The sequence below is a fragment of the Mustela nigripes genome, chromosome 10 (assembly GCF_022355385.1).
Source record: "Mustela nigripes isolate SB6536 chromosome 10, MUSNIG.SB6536, whole genome shotgun sequence".
NCBI classification, from domain to species: Eukaryota; Metazoa; Chordata; class Mammalia; order Carnivora; family Mustelidae; genus Mustela; species Mustela nigripes.
The window spans coordinates 65,630,445-65,651,452 of NC_081566.1; the positions used below are offsets into that span (position 1 = coordinate 65,630,445).

At 62.1% G+C, this 21,008-nt stretch overlaps 2 protein-coding genes across 4 annotated transcripts; one reads left to right on the forward strand and one right to left on the reverse strand.

The window, feature by feature from the left end:
* Positions 1-995: 995 nt before the first annotated feature.
* Positions 996-3,614, reverse strand: LAMTOR2 (late endosomal/lysosomal adaptor, MAPK and MTOR activator 2). The gene is made up of 4 exons (XM_059413693.1): positions 3,531-3,614; positions 3,166-3,328; positions 1,367-1,456; positions 996-1,183 (listed from the first exon to the last, which is right to left on the reverse strand). The coding sequence occupies exons 1-4, from the start codon at positions 3,596-3,598 to the stop codon at positions 1,127-1,129; spliced, it is 378 nt and encodes a 125-aa protein (XP_059269676.1). The 5' UTR covers positions 3,599-3,614; the 3' UTR covers positions 996-1,126.
* UBQLN4 (ubiquilin 4) lies at positions 1,464-18,915 on the forward strand. 3 transcript variants are annotated; one of them, XM_059413691.1, is made up of 11 exons: positions 1,464-2,807; positions 6,122-6,209; positions 6,787-6,998; positions 7,572-7,834; positions 9,182-9,340; positions 13,776-14,001; positions 14,987-15,126; positions 15,530-15,613; positions 15,734-15,849; positions 16,011-16,197; positions 17,424-18,915. In XM_059413691.1, the coding sequence occupies exons 1-11, from the start codon at positions 2,702-2,704 to the stop codon at positions 17,574-17,576; spliced, it is 1,734 nt and encodes a 577-aa protein (XP_059269674.1). In that variant the 5' UTR covers positions 1,464-2,701; the 3' UTR covers positions 17,577-18,915. The 3 variants fall into 3 exon arrangements, with proteins under 3 accessions (XP_059269674.1, XP_059269672.1, XP_059269673.1); XM_059413689.1 differs by lacking the exon at positions 1,464-2,807 and adding an exon at positions 3,597-4,143; XM_059413690.1 differs by lacking the exon at positions 1,464-2,807 and adding an exon at positions 4,529-4,685 and having other exon boundaries at positions 6,058-6,209.
* Positions 18,916-21,008: the final 2,093 nt, after the last annotated feature.

Consider the following 21,008-nt stretch of genomic DNA (forward strand, 5'->3'; position numbering starts at 1 on the left):
GCTCTCCACGCGGCCGGCGAGTGGGCGGGCCAGGGGCTGGGGACACAGAGCTGGGGGGAGCTGAGACAGGCACAGGACCTTCAGAGAGCAGCTGACGGCTGAGTGCCTGGTGCTAGGGCTCCTGGGGCCGGGGACCCACCTGGGCAGCTACCAGTGAGTGAGAAAGAGCCTCTCAGGCGAAAGCCTGCTTCTCCTGCTTTTCCTTCAGCGCCTCTGGTTGGGGGGTGATTGGGGGCACCAGGGGAAGGGCTGTTGGGGCGAGGGGCTGGGGCTGACGGGCGCCATCCACCCTGCCGCAGTTCAGAACTCCAGGAGCAGCACGGTGGACACGGCATCCTCCGCCCCTCCTGACAGCCCAGGGCCTGGGATAAGCCATGTTCCTCACCCAGGGTGGGGCTGAGACTCACAGCCTACCTCCCCCACCCCCCCGGGACGGTCCCTTCCCACGGCACCCGGCTAGGGGCTAGTAGCACCCTGTCCGGACCCGCTGTAAGCACCCAGGCTAGGGGGAGACCTGCCGCAGAGACAGACAGGCGGACTGAGGAGGCTGAGCGCAGCGCAGGATCTGGAGCTGGAAGGCCCCTGAGAGGCCTTGGACACTCCCTGCCCAGGACCTATGGTCCAACCTGCCTGCAAAGGGCTTCAAGATCTGGAGGGTCTGTGTGAGTGTGGGGCCTTGGTAGGCGTGCACACTCTTCCAACCCTAAGAGCAGAAAAGCCATCCCCCACCCCCCAGCTTGGGACTGAACGACGCTGGCCTTACAGGGCCCTATATTCTTGCTGTCCAGGACAACCACCACCAGCCCCCCAGCAGCCCGCTGCTCCCCCGAGGTCACTCCCAAACGTTTGCCCGACAGGGAGTGGAACTTCCGGAAGCTCAGAGGCAGGGCTGCGCTGTCAGAGGGCAAGGTGCCAGGCAGGTTCTCCGGAGCAGTGCTCGCTCCATCCCACCTCCCTGGGCTCCCCAGGGTCAAGAAAGCAGTCAGCACGCAAGATAGGAGTTCAAGTTTATTCTTGGAAAAAGCAAAGTCTCGCTCTCCCCTCCACCACCCAGAAAGGGCTCCGAGGGCCCTGCCCCTCCACACGGCCATTGTTCTTTTCCGAGCCCAGCTCCAGCCGAGGCCCACTAGGAGGCGGCCACTTGGGTTAGGGGTTCCTCCAGGTACCGCACCAAGGCCTGGGCCTGCAAGAAGGGAGAAGTCAGGCCCGGGGTCCGCTGCCGGACGGCCTCCCGCGCTGAGCGCCCCGCCCCGCCCCGCTCCTGGGCGCTGGCCCACAGCGGACTCCAGGAAGGTGGGGGGGTGGGAGTGGGCCGTGAAGAGCACAAAGGCTGGGCCCGCAGGCCGAGGGACGGCCATATACACACCTTGGCCTTGAGCATTCCGAAGCCCACTGTCTCCTTGGCATACATACACAGCAGAAGGTTGGCCACCCGGGTGATGGCGACACGGCCCTCCTGGTGGGGGTGACATGGAGGAATGGGAAGTTCTGCTTGGCACCCTTAGCCCACGCTTTTCCCCAAGGGCCCCTCTTCAGACAGCCTATCATCTTCCTCCCATGCACTGGGCATGGCAAGGCTTCAGACGAGGGGCTCTGGCCGCAGCCCTGGACGTGGGGTCCTGAGCTCAGACTCCAGGATCAGCACAGCCCCTGCTAACTGACCTCCCCTAGGAAGCTCGACCTCACACACCTTGGTTTCCCTTCCCATGACTCCCGTGTCCTCCCCGCTGGTGAGGGTGCTAGTACACAGGTCGGAGTTTTGAAACTGGCCCGGGCTGTCCAGATGGGTGACATCATGATTACAGGTCTGCCCCAAAGACCCCGGAAGGAACATGCAAGCATAGAGTTTTCTTTTCCCAAGGTAAAGCTTTTCGAATTGCAGGTCTGACTCTAGGGTTCGATCAGTTAAGGAGGTAGGTCGGCATGGAAAAGAGTAACGGAGCACGCTGCGTGTTTGTCTTAGTTGGGGGGTGTGGGATTGGACTTCACAGGTACTTCTTACGGCTGGGGTGCAGATAAGACATTGGAAAGCTACGGCCCTACAGCACCAATTCGAGGGTAGGCAGCACGCAGGAGTCATCAGCAGAGCGGAAATGGCATCCTTGGTTGGATATGGGGTGAGGACGAGGCAGGGGGCCCCAGGACAGTGGAAATCCTTTGGGAAGAGTTCACTCTGGGCCTTTTCAATTTGGTTCAGCACACTTCCACTGGGCATCTGCTGTGCGCTGGGGCCCAGGGGCAGCACTCCCTGCCTCTCTGGCCTCCCTCCTACTCACCTCCCCCATTCCCAGGCCACTTGAGCTACATCAACCTTGTTAATCCTCGACCAGACATTAGTGCACCTCAGGGCCTTTGCACCTGCTGTTCTGTCAGAACTGTTCTTCCCCTAGAGGGCCGTACGGCTGCCCAACTTCCTTTGGATCTTTAATGAACTATCTTTTCAGTGAGACTGTCTTGAATACGTGCCCTCCTCACTTCCGTTTCGCGTAGCATTTTCGGTATCTTACATCCTAGTGTTCTGACTCACATACATATTTTGTAACACACATAAAACCCTGAGCTGCCGTGAGATATCAAGGCCGCAGTTTGGGTCCTGTTTGCTCCTCTTTCCCTAGTGCTCGCGAATACTGCAGGGACCTCAACATCTGTTGGCTGAACAAAAGAAGGTGCGTGAGACAGTTTCCGGGAAATTCACAGTCTAATGGCCACTTCCCCTTTCTGGACTGCAGCTCCTTCTTCTGTAAACTGCAGGGACGGGCCTAGGGTCTGGAGATTCTGCTGTGCTTCCGTGAGCCTGTGGCTCTGGGGTAAGGACACTGCCAGTTTACATCCTTTTGCATGATCTTCACAAGCCTGTGTGTATGCGCTCCTGTTGGGGGTATGACTGCTGCGTCAGGGAGTTCAGAGAGCTTCCCAGACACAGGCAGGGCTCCAGGACTGACCAGCGGCCAGCAGAGACCAGAGGCCCAGGCAGACACTGGGACCCCGGCTCCCTGCTCACCACCGCAGGCTGCCTGGGGTCCTGCCTACCACAGAGCTGCAGCAGACCAGCTCTCAGTAGCCCTGGGAGATCCTGTCCCTGCCCCTCCAACCATCCAGGGTGGGAGCGAGGTCGCCCCACGGGATCCCCTCGGGGGACAGAGGGGGCGGCTCGGTTCTCCATACCATGCAGTCCATGAGGATGAATTTGAGATTGTCTTCGTTAAACGCCTGGTTCCCGTTGCGGTCGTAGGCAGCCCAGATGTTGCTGGCGATGGCCGCGGTGACCCGGGCGTCCGTGTCCCCGTAGCCGGAGTAGGCCAGCAGGGATCCCTCGTTATTCAGCAGCCTGGCGGGCGGCGGTAAGCGACAGGGACGCGCTCGGGCGGCGACGACGACGCCTGCGCTCTCGCCCCACCTCCCGCCGGGGCGCGTCCGGAAAGCAGGGTCCGGGCGGAGCGCGGTGCCCCCCGCGGGCCGCGGCCGCTCTGCCCCCGGCCCTCCCCGAGCCCCGTCCCCAGCTCCCCTCCGCGCCCGCCGGCCGCACTCACAGCGTGCTCTGGACACCGCCGGTGTTGGCCTGGCTTAGCACCTGGGTCAGAGCCTTGGGACGCAGCATGCCTGCGGCTCCCAGGCCCGGGCCTCCGCGCCCGGCCCCGCGCCGCCTCCCGCGGGCCCCCGCGGGCACCTCCCTGAGCTCCCGGACGCTCCGCAACGCCGCGCGACCCGGAGGTCCCGGCCCGACTCCCGGGAGGCGACGCAACGCCGCCCCGCCGCGGGGGGCGCCGGGAGTTGTAGTTCCGCGGGGCCTCGCGGTGCACCCTGGGAACTGTAGTTCGCCTTTCCCCGGGGACCACGCGGTTGTTGGGGGGAAAAGAGCGGGAGCGAACGGACGGGGACAGGACCGGAAGGTCGTTGAGCAACCCAGTCCCGTCCCCCCCACCCCGGGGGGAGAAGCGTCAGCATGCCCGCTTGACAGTCCACGACCAGAAACCGAAAGGGCAACCCCAGTCTTTGTCAGGCACACGTCCGGTCACTTTCCCGAGCGGTTCCCTACGTCACGCACGGCCCCGGGAGCCGGGCCGAGGCTCCGAAAGGCCCCGGGAGCCGCGCTTAGTAGACTCGCGCGGGCCACGGCCTCCGGGGACGTGGTCGGTCCTAGAGGTGAGCCCTGGGCGCACGTCCAGACGCGGCCCAGCCCAGCCTCCGGGTCGGGAGAGGCCCGGGGCGGCGCGGCGGCGACAGGGACACGGCGCTTTGTCCCGGAGCGGCCGTCGACGCGGAGGCTGCGGGCCCGGGCGGGCGGCCGCCGTCTCGGGGAGCCCGCCCCGCCCCGCCCCGCCCCGTCCCGTCCCGCCCCGCCGCGCCGCGCCCCGGCTGCAGTGCCCCCACCAGGCCGCCCGGGGCGCTGTGGGCGCGGCGGGTCCGGAGGGCTACGCGGCCGCGGGGAGGGGAGGGCAGGGCAGGGGAGGGCGGAGGGCGGAGGGGCGGAGGCCGGAGCGGAGCCGGCCCGGCGGCGGGGCGGGGGGCAGGAGGAGGAGGAGGAGGAGGAGCCGGGACGGGCTGGCGGGCGGCCGGGTGGCGGCGGCGGCGGCGGCATGGCGGAGCCGAGCGGGGCCGAGGCCAGGCCCCCCATTCGGGTCACCGTCAAGACCCCCAAGGACAAGGAGGAAATTGTGATCTGCGATCGAGCCTCCGTCAAGGAGGTAGTGCGCGCGGCGAGGGCGGCGGCGGAGGGTCTGCGGGGAGAGCGGCGGCTCCGAGGGGCGGGCGGGGAGGGCGGGGGCCCCGCGGGCTCTCGGAGGGGCGGCGGGGCGGGAGCGCGGCTGCGGGCGTCCCGCGCGGGAGCTGGGGGAGCGCGGCGCGCGCGGCGGACGCCAGGCCGGGGCTCGCCTTGTGGCCTGGGCTGGGGGCGTGGCGGAGAGCGGGGAGGGGGCGCCTCGCTCCGCGGAGGGCCGGGGCGCGCGGGCTGAGGGCAGCGTGCGCCCCGAGGACAGGTCGGGGGGTCGGGGGGCCGCGGCCGGCCGGCCCCGGGCTCGGCGCTGCGCCGGGGGAGCGGGCGGGGGGCGGCCCCGGCTGCCAGGGCGCGGGGCGCTGGGGGAGCGCTTCCCTCGGTGCTGGTCCGTCCACCGCCTCACGCTGAGGGGGTTCCAGCGGGCCCTCGGCCGCCCCGGGGCTTGCGGTGAGCCGTAGGTGCTCAGTGGAAGCGCGGCGGTTGAGTGAGTGAGGGGACACGGCCCGTGGCCGCCGCCCCCCCGCCCCGTGGCTGCTCCAGGATTTGTCACAGGCGGGGCGTGAGGTGGGCCGTCGGGTTGGACGGAGGGAGCAGGCAGCGGCCTCGCGGAGCAAGTGCACTCCGGACGCAGAGGGTCCCGTTTGGGCTGGTTTGGTTGTTTCTGGGGGGGAGCTGATAGATCCGGGCGGTCTGACCCTCCCAAGCCGGTCTCCGGGGCCATCACTGCCCCTCCCCTGCCGAGAATGCCCAGGGCCCGCCTGCGGCAGAGCTCCGCTGGGAATCAGCTTAGCTCAGAGCCCTGTGTTGGGTCCAGAGCCAGGGCTTCGGTGTCAGGGCCGCCCGCGGCGAGTTACCTAACTGTGCTGATCCCCAGTTTCCTCATCCTGAAAGTGGACGTGGAACTTCTTATCTGTCTCACAGGACAGAGACTCACTGCTGTGAGATCACCGGGGTCTGGGTGCGGTGATGGGTGCAGGAAGGCTGGTCGGCAGGGGAACCCGGAGTCTAGAACCGAGGGCTGGAGGGAGGCAGGCCTGGGTCCAAGCCGGCCGAAGGAGTTGGGACAGAGACACGGGCACAGCGCTGTGGTCCCCAGGGGCTGGGGGGAAGGGGCAGAGGAGGGAGGCAGAGGGAACTGGCTGGGCCTTCTAGGGCACAGGACCCTGGGGTTAAGCTGAGACAGAAGCCTGTCCCTGGTCGTCTCTTCGGTTAACAAGGGAGTTGCTCGTGGCCGCTTGGTGGATGGGGCCTTGACTGCGGAGGGGATTCTGCAGATCAGAGGCAGGGTCCCTGCGGGTGGAACCCAGGGGAGCCGAGCCGTGACCTCTGCCTCTTGACCACAGTTCAAAGAGGAGATCTCCAGGAGGTTTAAGGCTCAGCAGGATCAGCTGGTCCTGATCTTCGCAGGCAAGATCCTCAAGGACGGGGACACCCTGAGCCAGCACGGCATCAAGGACGGGCTCACTGTCCACCTGGTCATCAAGACCCCGCAGAAGTAAGTCCAGGGCGCCCGGGGGTCAGTCGGGGAAGCATCTGCCTTCTGCTCGGGTCGTGACCCAGGGTCCTGGGATCAGTCCCAAATCGGGCTGCCTGCTTGGCGGGGAGCCTGCTTCTCCTTCAGCCTCTCGTCCTGCTCATTCTCTCTCTCTCTCTCTCTCTCAAATAAATGAATAAATAAATAAAATAAAACAAAAGAAGAAATAAGTCCCCAAGAGGAGCAGATGCCGCTGCTGACTGGGCTTCCCCATCCAGGCCCCACTCTCACCTGTGGCTCCCCTGAACCCGGAGGGCCATGCAGACACCCAAGAAGGCGGCTCCCAGAGGGATTGCCAGGCAGCCCTGGGGTCTCCCCTGCAGGGGAAAGGAAGCTCACCTCCCTCTCCCCAGTGCCCCGAGGCAGATAGGCGGTACCAGTTCCTCCCTCATGATCCCCGCCCCCTGCCCCCAGCACCACCCACTACCGCCTCAGGGTGGCTTCCGAGGCGAGGCGGCTAAGGTTAGGGCAGGAGATGCACCGAAAGGAGCTCCTGTCTCCCCTTGCCTGTTCACCTCAGCTAGGACTTTGTCCTCAGGGCTCAAGACCCAGCTGCTGGCGCTGGGTCCTCCCCCTCTACTCCGGACCCTGCCTCGGCGCCGTCTACCACGCCCGCCTCGCCCGCCACCCCCGCCCAGCCGTCCACCTCTGGCAGTGCAGCTTCAGACGCCGGCAGTCGGAGGAGCAGTGGGGGGGGGCCCTCCCCGGGGGCTGGGGAGGGACCCCCCAGTGCTGCTGCGTCCATACTCTGTAAGCCCTCAGGGAGGAGTTCTCTATCCTGTCCGGGGCTGGGGAGCCAGGGAGAGCCAGGAGGAGGCAGGAATGTGGTCCCTGCTCCCAGGCTGATGGGCCGAGGGCCCCCTGGGCCTGGGGTTCCAGACACTGGGACTTGGGAGGAGCTGGGGCAGAAACTGGCCTCCCGGGGCCTCTCGGAGGAGGGGAGCGTGGATGAGCCTTAAGAGGGAGGGACGCAATGCAGCTAGGGGTGTGGAGCACGGCGGGTGAGGCTGTCGGGGCGGGGACGAGGGGCGTCCAGCAGCCGCTGGTTGGGGGATGTTTGTTGTCCATGTGGCAGTCCCCGCAGGGCACCGTCTCTGCGCTGTGCCCAGTGCTCAGCCTGTGCCACCAGCGAGGTCTGAGGTCTCCGTGTAGGAGGGCAGTGGAGTGGGGCGGGGGTGGGGGTGGGGAGGATGGAGGGACCGGCAGGGGAGAGAGGAGAAGCCGAGCAGCTGGTCCTGGAGCCCCGAGCATGTGGCCGCCCTGGCTGTGGCCCGGTGGGGGCGGGGTCTCGCGGCCGCTGGTGACCCCGGCCCCTCCCCGCAGCTGGCTTCGGGGGCCTCCTGGGCCTGGGCAGCCTGGGCCTGGGCTCTGCCAACTTTATGGAGCTGCAGCAGCAGATGCAGAGGCAGCTGATGTCCAACCCCGAGATGCTGTCGCAGATCATGGAGAACCCGCTGGTCCAGGACATGATGTCCAACCCCGACCTCATGCGCCACATGATCATGGCGAACCCGCAGATGCAGCAGCTCATGGAGCGGAACCCCGAGATCAGCCACATGCTCAACAACCCCGAGCTCATGAGGCAGGTTCGTGGGGGGCACGGCGGGGGTGGGGCCAGCTCGTCTCGCCCGGGCTCGTGCGTGCGCTTGTACACGTACCGTCCCCGCCCCCCCCGTCCCGGCACCCGTGTTGTGGACCCTGCAGCTGGAGGCCTCGCTTTCCAGGAACATCCGGTCTCCGAGGCGAGTGGGCCAAGCGGGCTTGTGGTTATGGTGCCGAGCGGTGGGTGCCATCGCTGAGGCACCCCGCAGGAGCTCCCCGGAGCCTGGACGGGGCTCCCAGCCCTGCTCTGGGGCTCAGGGGAGGCTTCTGGAGAAGGTGTCCGCAGAGCTGAGACCCAGAGGAGGAGAAAGAGCACACCCAGGGCTGAGGGACAGCAGGTGTGAGGGCAGGAGGGCACTTGTGGAGCCCTGGGGCTGGGCAGGGCTGGTGGCAGCCGGAGACCCTGCAGACGCAGTGTCGCGTTGGCCTTTGGGAGCTGCGGCTCACCGCCCAGCGCAGCGAGGGACGAGGACAGATGCTGGCAGCAGGGCTGTGGGCACCGGGGCTGCATTCACCAGGAGAGAAATTCCTTCAGAGCGAGGATTTGAAGGTGTTTTCTTCGCCGTCTAGAGCAGTGCCTGGTGCGCAGACGTCCCCGGGCAAAACACTGAATGCGGGCGGGAGTCACAGGACCAGGAGTCAGGGTCCCAGCGTGGACATAAAGGTGTCGTAGAGGCAGGTGCGGAGCGGGCTTGGGAGTAAGGACAGGAAGGCATCCCCAGTCCGTGGAGACAAGAAGGCACAGTGTGCCGTTACCTGCGTCACGGACTGTTTGTCTCCTGGTCGACACTGACACGGGCAGCCCTTAACTGACACTGAGCCTTGCTGGCTCCAGAGAGAAAGCCCCCATCTTCGGGTTTCGTGTGGTCTGGCCAGCCAGAAACCCCAGGCCGGTGTGAGAGAGTGTGGGGAACGCTGTCCTGGCTTGAATGCCTTCCCTCCCCGACTCGTAGTCATCGTCAGGAACCACAGTCGGTCTTGGGCAGACAGACCTGCCTGGCCCGGAAATCTGGTTCTGCCACTCCCTGGCTCCATGTCCCCAGTGAATCTCAGCTGGTTTCCTCATGTGCAGAATAGGGACAGGAATGTCTCCTTGGGACGAGTGTCGTGGGGATGCCATGACTTTGGTCGTGTACATGGTTGTGCCTGGTGTCTGTATGCAGTAGGTGCTCAGTAGCTGTTGATTTCTTCTGCTGCCTCTTCCTCCTTCTCGTGTCCTTTCTTACTCGGTTTGCCCGTCTGATGCAAGACCCCCCTCCAGGACCCACCCTCTTCCAAGCTTGGTACGTCCCTGGTGCTAGGATTCTTCCTGTCTCTCCCTTCCCCACCAGACCATGGAGCTTGCTCGGAACCCAGCCATGATGCAGGAAATGATGCGGAACCAGGACCGGGCCTTGAGCAACCTGGAGAGCATCCCCGGGGGGTATAACGCCCTCCGCCGCATGTACACAGACATCCAAGAGCCGATGTTCAGTGCTGCCCGGGAACAGGTGGGGCTGGGGGCCGGGCTGGGGGAGGGCTACTGGGGCTCAGGAGTCCCTCCCCCGACCCACACAAGCCTGGGGTGATATCTGCTCCCCTCTTCTGCTCCAGCTCTCCGAGAGTGGGCCTGGGCTTGAAGCACTTCTGCAGCAGAGGCAGGGATGGTCCAGCCTGGTGAGGGGCCGAGGCAGTGGGGCAGCCGGTAGCAGAATCCCCTGGGGATGCTGGGCGGGCGTGGTGTCCGGGGATCTGACTGTCTCGTGCACCAGGGGCTCAGAGGTCGTGAGGCAGAGTTGGAGTGGGACAGCCGAGCCCAGCACGTGCGTCTCCTGTGTGGCCCACAGGTCCCCTGTGTCAGCATCACCCTGGGGGCTTGTCAGAAAGGAGCTTCCTGGCCCCTTCTTTGAGCTCTTCATTGGTTCAGTCTCTGGGATCAGGCTTGGGAAGATGCGCTTTCGAAAGTGCCTTAAGAATTATTCCAAGTGCAGAAAAAGTATAGAAAAAACACAGCGTTCTTTTGTGTCCATGCTGCCCTAACGTGCTGATGTGTGTAGCTTCATAAGAGCTTTGGCTCTTTTTTTAAGTTTAATTTATACTAAATATGTTACACATTTATACACTTCCCCGTTCCGAAATTACACAAAGTAAACCAAAGGGGTCCTTCTATTTCCATGTCCGGGCCACCTCTTGTCCACCCCAGAGGCATCTGATGTTAGTATTTTTTAGTTTCCTGGACGTGTTTAGCGTTTGCGAATAAGACGTTCCAGATAGAACCGCAGCCTCCAGGTACCCCTGCCCCATTTTACCCTTTTCCGTCTCTAGAGCGAACTGGCTCCGAGAAGTCAGGCTGTTTATCATTTTCCTTCTTTTATGGCCTGTGTTTGTAGCCATGAATAACCCAGAGCACTGATCTGCATGTTTTTAAACCTCACAGAAGTGGTACCCTGCTGTTCGTATCATTTTTAACTTGCTTTTTCAAAACGTTTAAAAAATGTCTTTCTGGAGAGTAATACGACTTTGGAAAGGTACCCCTGTTGTAAGTGTGTGTCTTGATGGAGTTTCCCACGCTGAACACCCGCCAGCCCCTGCCCGAACCTGTGCCCAGGTGGGAGGGTGGGGTCCCACGTTACCTTTTCCTGGGGGAAGAGAAAAGCCCCTGCTCCTTGTGGTTCACAGTAACCCAACAGATTCCCTTGTCCACGCCGCCTCCAGCCTGCAGCACGTCTCCAGAGATCAGTGTGTGTCTTGCTGACTGTCCAGGGTTCCACTGGTCGGTCTGTCCCTACAGTGATACCACATTGTCTTCACTAAGTCTGGGTTCCCCCGTAGAGTAAACCCCCTGCCTTATTCTCCAATGTCTTCTTGGTTAATCTTGGCATCGCTCTTTCAAATTTAGAAAGTGCATATAGGGATCAATTAGGAGTCTTTAAAACAAATTTCTTCTTCTTCTTTTTTTTTTTTTTTAGAATAAGCTTTTTTTGGGGTACCTGGGTAGCTCAGTGGGTTAAAGCCTCTGCCTTTGGCTTAGGTTATGATCCCAGGGTCCTGGGATCGAGCCCGGCATCGGGATCTCTGCTCGGCAGGGAGCCTGCTTCCCCCTCTTCTCTCTGCCTATCTCTGCTTACTTGTGATCTCTGTCAAATAAATAAATAAAATCTTAAAAAAAGAATGACCTTTTTTCTTTTTAAAAGATTTTATTTATTTATTTGACATACAGAGATCACAAATAGGCAGAGAAGCAGGCAGAGAGAGAGGAGGAAGCAGGCTTCCTGCCTAGCGGAGAGCCCGATGCCGGGCTCGATCCCAGGACCCTGGGATCATAACCTGAGCCGAAGGCAGAGGCTTAACCTTAACACACTGAGCCACCCAGGTGCCCCCATTATCTGCTTTTTCTTTCTTTCTTTTTTTTTTTTAAAGAAGATTTTATTCATTTATTTGACAGAGATCACAAGTAGGGAGATAGAGAGGAGGAAGCAGGTTCTCCACTGAGCAGAGAGCCCGACATGGGACTTGATCTCAGGACCCTGAGATCATGACCTGAGCTGAAGGCAGAGGCTTAACCCACTGAGCCACCCAGACGCCCTCATTATCTGCTTTTTAAAAGAAGATTTTATTTATTTATTTATTTGACAGAGAGGGAACATAAGCAGGGGGAGTTGGAGAAGCAGCTTCCCCAGAACAGGGAGTCTGATGCAGGGTTTGATCCCAGGACCCGGGGATCATGACCCAAGCCAAAGGCAGAGGCTTTAACCCACTGAGCCACCCAGGTGCCCTTAAACAAATTTCTTCTTAAGATTTTTCTTATTTACTTGAGAGAGAGAGAGCACGAGAGGGAGGAGGGTCAGAGGGGGAAGCAGACTCCCCACCTAGCAAGGAGCCTGATGCAGGACTTGATCCCAGGACCTTGGGATCCTGACCTGAGCTGAAGGCAGATATTTAACCGACTGAGCCACCCAAGCGTCCCTTAAAGAATTTATTTTAATAAAAAGTTATATAAAGTAAAAAAGGAACTTATTTATTTGAAATTACATGTAAGTAGTTAATTTAAAATGTTCATAAAAGTAATGTGTGCACATGGTTAAAAAAACCCGGTAGCTGAGAAAGGTTCCCGACAAGCACTCTGGCTCGCTCTGACGCACGCCAGGCCGCAGGAGCCCCCGGGGAAGAGCCGAGAGCTGGTGTCCGCAAACCAGGCTTCGGGCGCTCACGCCCGTTCCTAGTGGTGCGGGCGAGTCCTTTCCTTCCTGAGACTTAGCTTCCGCGTCTGCAGACTGGAGGCAACGCAGCAGAGCAGAGGTTCTTGATCCTTGGGGCCTCGGACCACCTTAGACGCTTAGGAACCGCTGGGGACCCAAAGAGCTTCTGTTTCTGTTCCCTCTTCACCGCATCTGAATTACAGCTGGGAAACGCAAGGAAGGTGTAGTCATTGGTTTTAAAATAAGAGGAAATGCACTACACATTAACATAGATGGCATAATCTTCTAAAAAAAATAACTTCGTTTTCCTAAACGAAGGAAGCGTGAGCGGAGCGTGGCCTTGCTTTAACGTTTGCCGACGTCTTTAAGGTCTTTAAGGTCTGGCTTTACCGCCGGCCGACTGGACTCCCAGCCGGGCTTCGGCATTCGGGCTCTTGCCATGTCCCATGTCACGGAGCCTCTGGAAAAGGCCACTGAGCAGTCAGGAAGACAACAAAAGGGAAGAAAAGCAAACAAGCCCCCAGAACTATACAAAGCTGTGGACGGACCCCAGGGCCACACTTTGAGAGCTGGTGTCTCGGAGGGCTGCTGTAAACCTTAGAATAAATGTGCCAGGTGCTGCAGAGTAGGTGCTCCGTAAATGGCGCTGTTACTGCTGGAGGGAGGTTGGAAAGGGGTTTGGTCCCTAGAGCGTACCGGAACCCAGCCTTGGTGGGTGTGGGGCACCAGGACAGGACGGCAGAAGCAGGGACAGAGCCTCGGGGTCGTGCGTGGGTCTGGGCCCGTTGTCAGCAGTCATCTGGTCAGACGGGGGAGGCGTGGCTCAGGGCTGGGGTCCTGGTGAGCTCTGCTCCCCATAACCCACTTTGAATAAGCAGGAAGCCCCACGGCGAGGAGGGCGAGGAGGGCCTGACGTTGCTCAGTGCTTCCTGCTTAGGTGCGGCCCACCCAGACCCTCCGGAGAGGGAGCCTGAGCGGGAGCATAGGGTGCGGATACCCCCGCACAGAGCTTTCCCAGGTGCAGTGGGCCTGGAGGGAAGGAGTCCCAGGGCTGCCTTAGGCAGCGCACCATCTGATGGGGTGCAGACCCCTGGGCAGTGACACAGCGGGGAACCTGGTGCAGAGGACCTGTTTAGCTGAAGGAGGCCGAGGAGGAGGATACGGGGAGGGAAGCAGCGGGGTGGGGGTGGGGGTGGGGGGCGTGCTCAGCCAGAGATGGGCTTGTGGCCCTCGGGGGATGGAAGGCCATTTAGGGCCCCGGTGGAGGGGGGGCGGATTCTGGGGAGTGGGTGCTGGAGCAAGATGGCTGGAAAAGGGGAAGCCTGGAGGCCGATCTGGGCTGAGCTCGAGGCCGCTCCCATCAAGCCAACAATTCTGTCAGGGGAAGGTGCAAAGAGGAGCCTGTTTCTGCCCCTTGAGCGCTAAGGAAGACAGACCAGTGGTTTTGCAATGGGAAGCATGTGTGTGGAGTCCCACGGGGCGCAGAGGAGACTAGAAACCAAAAGTTCAGAGGCACCGGGAGGGACGGGAAGTTTCCAGTTATCTGTTGTGACCCGGGTCGCCAGCACTGGCCAGCTCCTACGCTGAGGGATGAGGGGGTAGCTGCCCATTGTGAGCTGCCCTCGGGGGTCTCAGGCCCCTGTCCCTTTTCCAGGGAGGGGAGGCTGTTAGGAGAGAGGACGCAGGGGCCTGGCCCTAAGCCCTGGTTTGTTTCAGTCCTTAACCCAGAGCCTTTCCCTCCTCCCAGTTTGGCAACAACCCCTTCTCTTCGCTGGCCGGGAACTCCGACAGCTCGTGCTCCCAGCCTCTGCGGACTGAGAACCGAGAACCCCTCCCGAACCCCTGGAGCCCCTCACCCCCCACCTCCCAGGCCCCCGGGTCCGGGGGGGAGGGCACCGGAGGATCAGGGACCAGCCAGGTGCACCCGACAGTCTCGAACCCCTTTGGGATCAATGCGGCTAGCCTGGGGTCAGGTATGTCCTGGGGAGGGAAGGAGTTTAATGGGGTCATCAGGGTGGTCCCTGTGCCCCAGGACTGAATGGGGCTCACACTGCCCCAGAATATGAAGACAGGTGAGACTGTATTGAAGCCACGGAGGGGCTCTGCAGCCTCAGAGGACGTGGGGTGGTGTGGGCTGTGTCTCCTGTCCCTGGGAGCAGCCTGAGTGGTGGCTCACCTCCAAAGTTCTTGCAGCCCCTAATGGAGCTGTCCAGCGTCACTGGGTCGGACTGGGGAGAAGCTTGCAGGGGAGGACTCAGCACACGTGGGGCAGGCAGGTGTGAGGCTGGGGGAGAGGGATGTGCAGAGCTGCACGGAAGGGGGGGTTACGCACTGCACAACTGTTGGGGATGCCCCATATATCTGGACATGACTTTACGTATGAGCCTGGGGGTATCTTTGGTAGATGCCCTGATTTCTCTGTGCCCCAGGCCAGGGGTGGGCAGGTACCTTGATCTGAAAGTCCCTTTCCCTCCGTATGCTTCATTTCCCTTGTTTGTAAAATCAGGGGTTTGAACCTGATCCACTGCTTTAAAATTGTACTCCAGTCCTGGGGTACCTGGGCCAACCCCGGGAGAAGGAAGGACCCAGTGGGAGGGGCTCCAGCCATCCCGCCGGGCTCTGAGCAGACCGTTGGCCTACTTGGTTTTGGAATGAGATATGGTTTGAGGAAAGGCTTCCGGCACAAAGACAAGCCTGCAGACCGCACGTCTAGGTGACCTCTGACTGACCCTTTCCAACCCTGACGTCGAGCTGGGGCAGGAGCAATTGGGGGACACGAATGAGAGAGACCCAGTTTCCAACCGGGAAGAGGGACCCGTGCCCCTGTACTTGGGGGCCCGTGTTAGCGCTGCCCTCTGAGCTGCGTCGCCGGGCAGCATTACAAGGAGGGGGTAGAAGGGCGGCACCGGGTTCCACCTGGACCCCTGTTCTCCTGCTGCCTTTTCTTCCGTGTGCCAGGGGTGTTCAACAGCCCAGAGATGCAGGCCCTCCTCCAGCAGATCTCTGAGAACCCCCAGCTGATGCAGAACGTCATCTCAGCCCCCTACATGCGCGGCATGATGCAGACGCTGGCCCAGAACCCCGACTTCGCTGCTCAGGTATGCAGCTGCCCTGAGGGGTGCGCCGGGGGCAGTGGCTCGTACTGGGCAGCTCGGTCCCGAGTCAGCCGCGGGGCGTGGGTCTCAGGCCCACACGGAACCTCCGGGTTAGTTGGCTTGCCAGCGGTTTCGGCAGTGGCCCCTCCCTCCCGGAGCTGTGCAGGCTCCGGGAGTTCTTAGCGGTGCCCAGAACAGGTGTGGCGCAGCGGGCACCGTGAACTGGCCGTCGCTGCCATCAGCACCCAGTGTGGGGTGAGCGCCTGGGCTCGCCGCCCAGAGTGTGCCTCCAGGGTGCCCTGAGACCCGCGTTGCCTACAGTGGTCAGGCTGCGGAGGGAGACCGGGGCTGTGGGGACTCTTGGGGCGGACGGGCCTAGCCTCCCCTGCTGCCTTCACCCCTGCAGATGATGGTGAATGTGCCGCTCTTTGCGGGGAACCCCCAGCTCCAGGAGCAGCTCCGCCTGCAGCTCCCCGTCTTCCTCCAGCAGGTGCGTGAGGCCCTGAGTGTGGGCTTGGAGGGCGGGGCAGAGCTCTGGCCTCGGGGCGCGGGGGGCCTCCGAGTCCATCAGGCTACCTCCCATGGCCGTCCTGTGCCTGTTTCCCACCAGATGCAGAACCCGGAGTCCCTGTCTGTCCTCACCAATCCCCGCGCCATGCAGGCCCTGCTGCAGATCCAGCAGGGCCTGCAGACCTTGCAGACCGAGGCCCCTGGGCTGGTTCCCAGGTGAGGGGCACCCTGGGGGGCGGCGAGGTTCGGCTCCTCCTCCCTTCCCCTCCCCTGGCAGCCTCGCAGCTCTCCTGTTCCCGCCTCTCCCTCTCCGGACCTCTCGTGCCCGCCCCGATCGCAGAGGCTGTCTCCCACCTCTTGGTCTCTCCTGCCTGCAGCCTTGGCTCCTTCGGGATGTCCCGGACCCCAGCCCCCGCAGCAGGCAGCAACACCGGGTCTGCACCCGAGGCCCCCACCTCTTCGCCTGCGCCCCCTGCCACATCTTCTCCAGCGGGGGCCCCCAGCGCTCAGCAGCATCTCGTGCAACAGATGGTCCAGCTGTTGGCTGGGGGAGGGGGCTCACAGGTATGGGGAGTGGGGCTGCGCTGGGGGGCGGGGCCGCAGGATGGAGACAGCCGAGCATCTGCAGTCAGCCGGCCCGGCCCTCAGGCTCTAGTTGGCCAGCCGCCGGCCTCGGGTGGGTTGCTGCCTTCCCCGTGTTCAGTTCCTGCTGCCATGACACGGGGCTCAGACTAGTGACCGTCCCTCTGGGCTGCCACGCACCGTTCTGAGCACCTTCCGTGGGAGGGCGCATTTGTTCCATGTTCTCCCAGCCACGAGAGGGGAAACAGAGGCCCAGAGAGGCTAGGTGGCTTTCTCAGAGTCACACAGCCAGTAAGTCGGTAACAGAGCCGAGATTCCGACCGAGGCACGCCGGTTCCCAACTGTGAACGTCAGCCGCCGTGTCCGAGCGCTGGTGCTGCCATCAGGGGGCTCTCAGGGACTGCAGCCTCCTCCAGCACAGAGGCTGGGGAGGAAGCTTCTGGGGGACGAGGTCACTAGAGCCCTGGGACGCCAAGTCAAGGCCCGGGCATCGGCTGGGGAGTCGGGTTGACCCCGGGCAAGGCCTTTCTTTTTCTGGCCTCTGTACCTCCCCTGGGAAAAGCCTTTCAGCAGAACCGTTAGCGGGCCCAGCTCTATAGGAGGCTCTGTGCTGCAGAGCCCGCGGAAGGCTGGCGCCCAGAGTCCCTGGGGCCCAGCCTGCGGCGGGGGACGGCACAGAACACTGCCGAAGGTTCTCGCACGTTTCCTGTGGGGGTGCCGCCGTCCCGTCAGAGGCTGGTGGGCTCCCAGGTCAAGATCTAGGCTCCGCCCGCCTCTGTGTCCCGCAGGGAAGCCCTTCTGGGTGTTTACAGGAGGGCCCAACATGAAAAGTCTTCGCTTTTGTAAATGCGTCTATTTGTCAATTGGCTGAGCAAAACCCAACGGGTTCTTTCTCACCCGGGCCCTTCTCCGGCCTCTTCCCTGGCTCCGTGTGGACGCGGCCGGGGTTGGCGGCGTTTGGCTTCCAGAACCCCACTAACGTGTCCTGAGCGCTGAGGGGAAGCAGTCAGGAACGTGGGCTGAGGAGTTGGACGTGAGCCACGCCCCACCTTCTATCCCACGGTCTTTAGTGGCCTGGGTGCGGGCTCCTTGGCCCCCTCCCTGCCCACTGGTTGACCCTGAGGACATGCGAGATGACTTCCTGCTCCCCCTCCCTTGGCCCCGGGGGGTGGGTCCTGTGTGCCCCTCACGAGGCCTGTCCCCTCCAGGTGCAGACACCAGAAGTGCGGTTCCAGCAGCAGCTCGAACAGCTCAACTCCATGGGCTTCATCAACCGCGAGGCCAACCTGCAGGCCCTCATCGCCACGGGAGGGGACGTCAACGCAGCCATCGAGAGACTCCTGGGCTCGCAGCTCTCCTAACCGTGCGCCTGCGCTCCTGCCTCTCCCCTCCCCGGGCGCCAGCCCCTGCCCTCTGTGCCGGCCGTCCCCATCGCTCCCCGTCCTCTCCAGAAAGGAGGTGGGCCTCAGGGCCGCGGCCTGGCCCCGGAGCTCTGACGATTCTGGTTTCACTTGCACATCTCCCACGGAGTCTTCTGTCCAGGTCCTGCAGGGCTGTGCGGGCTGCTTTCACAGTGTCCCGGCCCAGGCCCCGCTCCCGGCCCCGCTGCAGGGCCCCTCGTGCAGCCTGCAGACGCCCCGGGGGTGAGGCAGGGATGGGGTCTTCCGCAGGGCCCACAGGAGCTTGTATGGATGCTCGTGGAGACTCCCCCGCCTCTGCCCCCTCCTCCCACCGGCAGCCTGGCCCTAGCCAGGGTCGCACGCTCGGAGGGAGGAGCAGGTGCACAGGCTCGGCCTCCTCACCCCCCTCCTGGTCCCCTCATCCAGGCTTTGTTGGGTTGTCCCAAGAGAGGAAGCAGCCTGTCCTACCTGCCTGAAGGGGGAGGCGACCGCCCTCTCTGTACAAGGAGCTAATGAGCCCCGGACCAGCCCCGTGGAGATCCGTTGGAGGAAGGGAAGGGGGAAGGACTGAATCAACGGCTCAGAAGTTGGACTTGACACTTGGGGACAGAAGCCCTGCAGCTGCTTTAGGAGGGAGAGTGCGGGCTCATGCGGGGCAGAGAAGGCCTCGAGATGCTAACAGAGCTGGAGCTGGAGGACGGGGTTCCTCCCGGCTCCGGGGCCAGGACCCACCAGTGTTCCCGCATACGCTGGTTGGAACCCCCCTCGAAAGACGTGAAGGGGTTGGGGTCTGTCCCGGCAGTGGGGGTGTGTGTGCGCGTGTAAGCAAGTTGCACAGGGGTGTTTGTTCCGTTCCACGCTCCCACCAGAGAGAAGGGGGCAGAGGGCCGGTCTCAGGCGGGAGCACAAACAGTCCAGAGAGCTGGGCCCCTCGGACCCCGGGTGCTGCGTCCCCAAGGGTAGTGTGGCCGCCCCTCCCCCTTGTGGGAGGGGGTCGGTACAGGAGGCTCCCCCACGCCCTCACGTCCTTGGCCTTTGGAATCTTCACTGTTTGCTTCCAGGCCAGAAAGTTCTATTTGAGGAAGGAAGGGACAGGGCGCAGTCATGCCTCTGATCTGGAATTGGATGTGGCTCTCGGAGCGCCGGCAAGGCTCGTGCACTGCTTAGCGCGTGGAAGCAGGGTCTCCTCCAGGTGGGAAAGGGTCCCAAGCAGTCCAGAGAGGATGGCTGTGTGGCTTCCCCCTCCCTCCCCAACGTCCACACTGGCCTTTGTAAATAAATGACGTGGTCTTTGATGTCACCGTGTCTCGGAATCTGTTTTCTGGGGGCGAGGAGGCTCGCCGAAAGCAGCTTGGTTCCAGGGTTTTTACCAGGCGGGACCTGGTGGGAGTGGTTCTTGGGTCCAGTCCACCGAGACGCTGAGCGTTGAAGGTGTGGGAAGGACTGCGGGGCACAGCCGGTCCCCAACCCCTCGGGGCTGAGGGAGGTGCAGAAAGGTCCTTCCTGCCGACCGATGCGTTGGCAAGACTAGCTCCCCCTCACCTCAGGGACAACAGGCAAAACACCAGGGAGCCTTGCCGCCCGGACCTTCTCCAAGTGACCTTTAGGGGCTTCTGGTCTTGAGCTCCGAGACCAGGCGGGGCCGGCTTGTCCCACCGCTCGTGCCAGCTAAGGAAAGTTGAGTGCTGATGGTGTCCCGTGCACCAGGTTACGGACCAGGCCACAGTGCCACGCGAGGGAGCCGTGCGTGGGAGCCCCGCTTCAGGTAACGTGGGCTAGACGTCCCTCGCCAGCACTTTAATTACAGGGTTTGGGTTTTTTTTTTAAGATTTAAATTTATTTGACAGAGCGAGAGACCACAAGCAGGGGGAGGGGAAGGGGGAGAAGCAGGCTCCGCACTGAGCAGGGAGCCCCATGCAGGGCTTGATCCGAGGACCCTGAGATCATGCATGACCTGAGCCCAAGGCAGACGCTTAGCGACAGAGCCACCCAGGCACCCCTCACTACTGGGTGAAAAAATAACTGAAAAAGCGTCAAAGGGCCACCGAGAGCCGGTGGGGGCACTGCGGGGAGGGGGAAGGCCACTGCCCTGCAGGAGCCCTGCCTCGGACTCTGCGGCTGCTGCCCATGGGGAACACGACGGAGGGGCCGCGCTGTGCTTTGAGAGCCTGGAAGGACAGGAACCGGGGGAACAGCAGGCCGGCGTCCCCAGGTGCGTGGCAGAAGCAGCAGAAATCTCCAGGACGTACTGTCAACCGTGTAAAAGTGAACGATGCACCAGTGAGGACAAGGTGCTGCCCGTGAGGCCAACCGGGAACGAGGGACAACGGACGGACCCACGGCGACTCCAGCAGCTGGGCCTACAGATGAGCACAGCTGCTTAGTGTCGCAAGATAAAGACCCGACCTGGAAGTTCCAGCGAGACTGGAAACTACCAAACCAGACAGCGTCCCGGTGGCAGAAGGACCAAGTGGAGAGGTGAGCAGGGCGTCCGTGGACGGGCCCTCTAGCCGATGCCACGCAGCTGCGCCAGGAGCTGGTGCAGACGGCCAGGCCACGAGGATGGGCATGGGCTCCACTACACGTCTAGGTCACATCACAGTGACAGAACTGATGAAAACCACAATTCACAGGTTCAGGAAACCCAGTGAGTTACAACAGACTTGCGTTTTGCAAATAGGTCAAAAGCAGCGAGAGAACGAGGGCTGATGAGCCCGAGAGGGACCAGGCCCAGCACTGCTGTGTCCACAGCCACATGGGAGCCTGGTGGGTGGGCCAATCACCTCCAGGTCCTCAACAAGATTTTTTTTTTTAAAGATTTTTATTTATTTGACAGACAGAGATCACAAGCAGGCAGAGAGAGGAAGGGAAGCAGGCTCCCCGCTGAGCAGAGAGCCCGATGTGGGGCTCGATCCCAGGACCCTGAGATCATGATCAGAGCTGAAGACAGAGGCTTTAACCCACCGAGCCACCCAGGCACCCCTCAATAAGATTTCTAATTTATTATTAGGTAGAGAACACAAGCGGGTTTGGAGGGGCAGAGGAGAGGAAGAAGCAGGCCTCCCGCTAAGCAGAGAGCCTGGTGCAGGACTCCATCCCAGGACCCCGGGATCACGACCGGAACTGGAGGCAGATGCTTCACTGGTTGGGGCTCCCAGGCGCCCCCAGGATGGATGTTTTCTCGCTCAGCAAACAGAAGCACAATGTGTTCCTGCCAAATGACTGGAGGGAGAAAATAAAGTGAGGGCTCTGAGGCAGGACAAGAAGGAAACACCATGTCAAGAAATCTGGGAGCTTTCCCAGCACGGCGGAGCCATCGTGCATGGTCCTGCCCCGGTGGATTTACCAAGACCCATAGAACCTTCCAGCAGAGGACCCTAGGATATGCAAACA

What these genes read in the sequence shown, in the direction of transcription:
- UBQLN4 (XM_059413689.1), top strand. Translation starts at nt 3,597, where the DNA reads ATGCCTGCGGCTCCCAGGCCCGGGCCTCCGCGCCCGGCCCCGCGCCGC. An exon ending in ACCCCGAGCTCATGAGGCAG is followed by an intron (nt 7,835 to 9,181) that starts GTTCGTGGGGGG and finishes CTTCCCCACCAG; the next exon opens with ACCATGGAGCTTGCTCGGAA. An exon ending in TCAGTGCTGCCCGGGAACAG is followed by an intron (nt 9,341 to 13,775) that starts GTGGGGCTGGGG and finishes CCCTCCTCCCAG; the next exon opens with TTTGGCAACAACCCCTTCTC.
- LAMTOR2 (XM_059413693.1), bottom strand. Translation starts at nt 3,598, where the DNA reads ATGCTGCGTCCCAAGGCTCTGACCCAGGTGCTAAGCCAGGCCAACACC. An exon ending in GGCGGTGTCCAGAGCACGCT is followed by an intron (nt 3,329 to 3,530) that starts GTGAGTGCGGCC and finishes GCCGCCCGCCAG; the next exon opens with GCTGCTGAATAACGAGGGAT. An exon ending in TCATCCTCATGGACTGCATG is followed by an intron (nt 1,457 to 3,165) that starts GTATGGAGAACC and finishes CACCCCCACCAG; the next exon opens with GAGGGCCGTGTCGCCATCAC.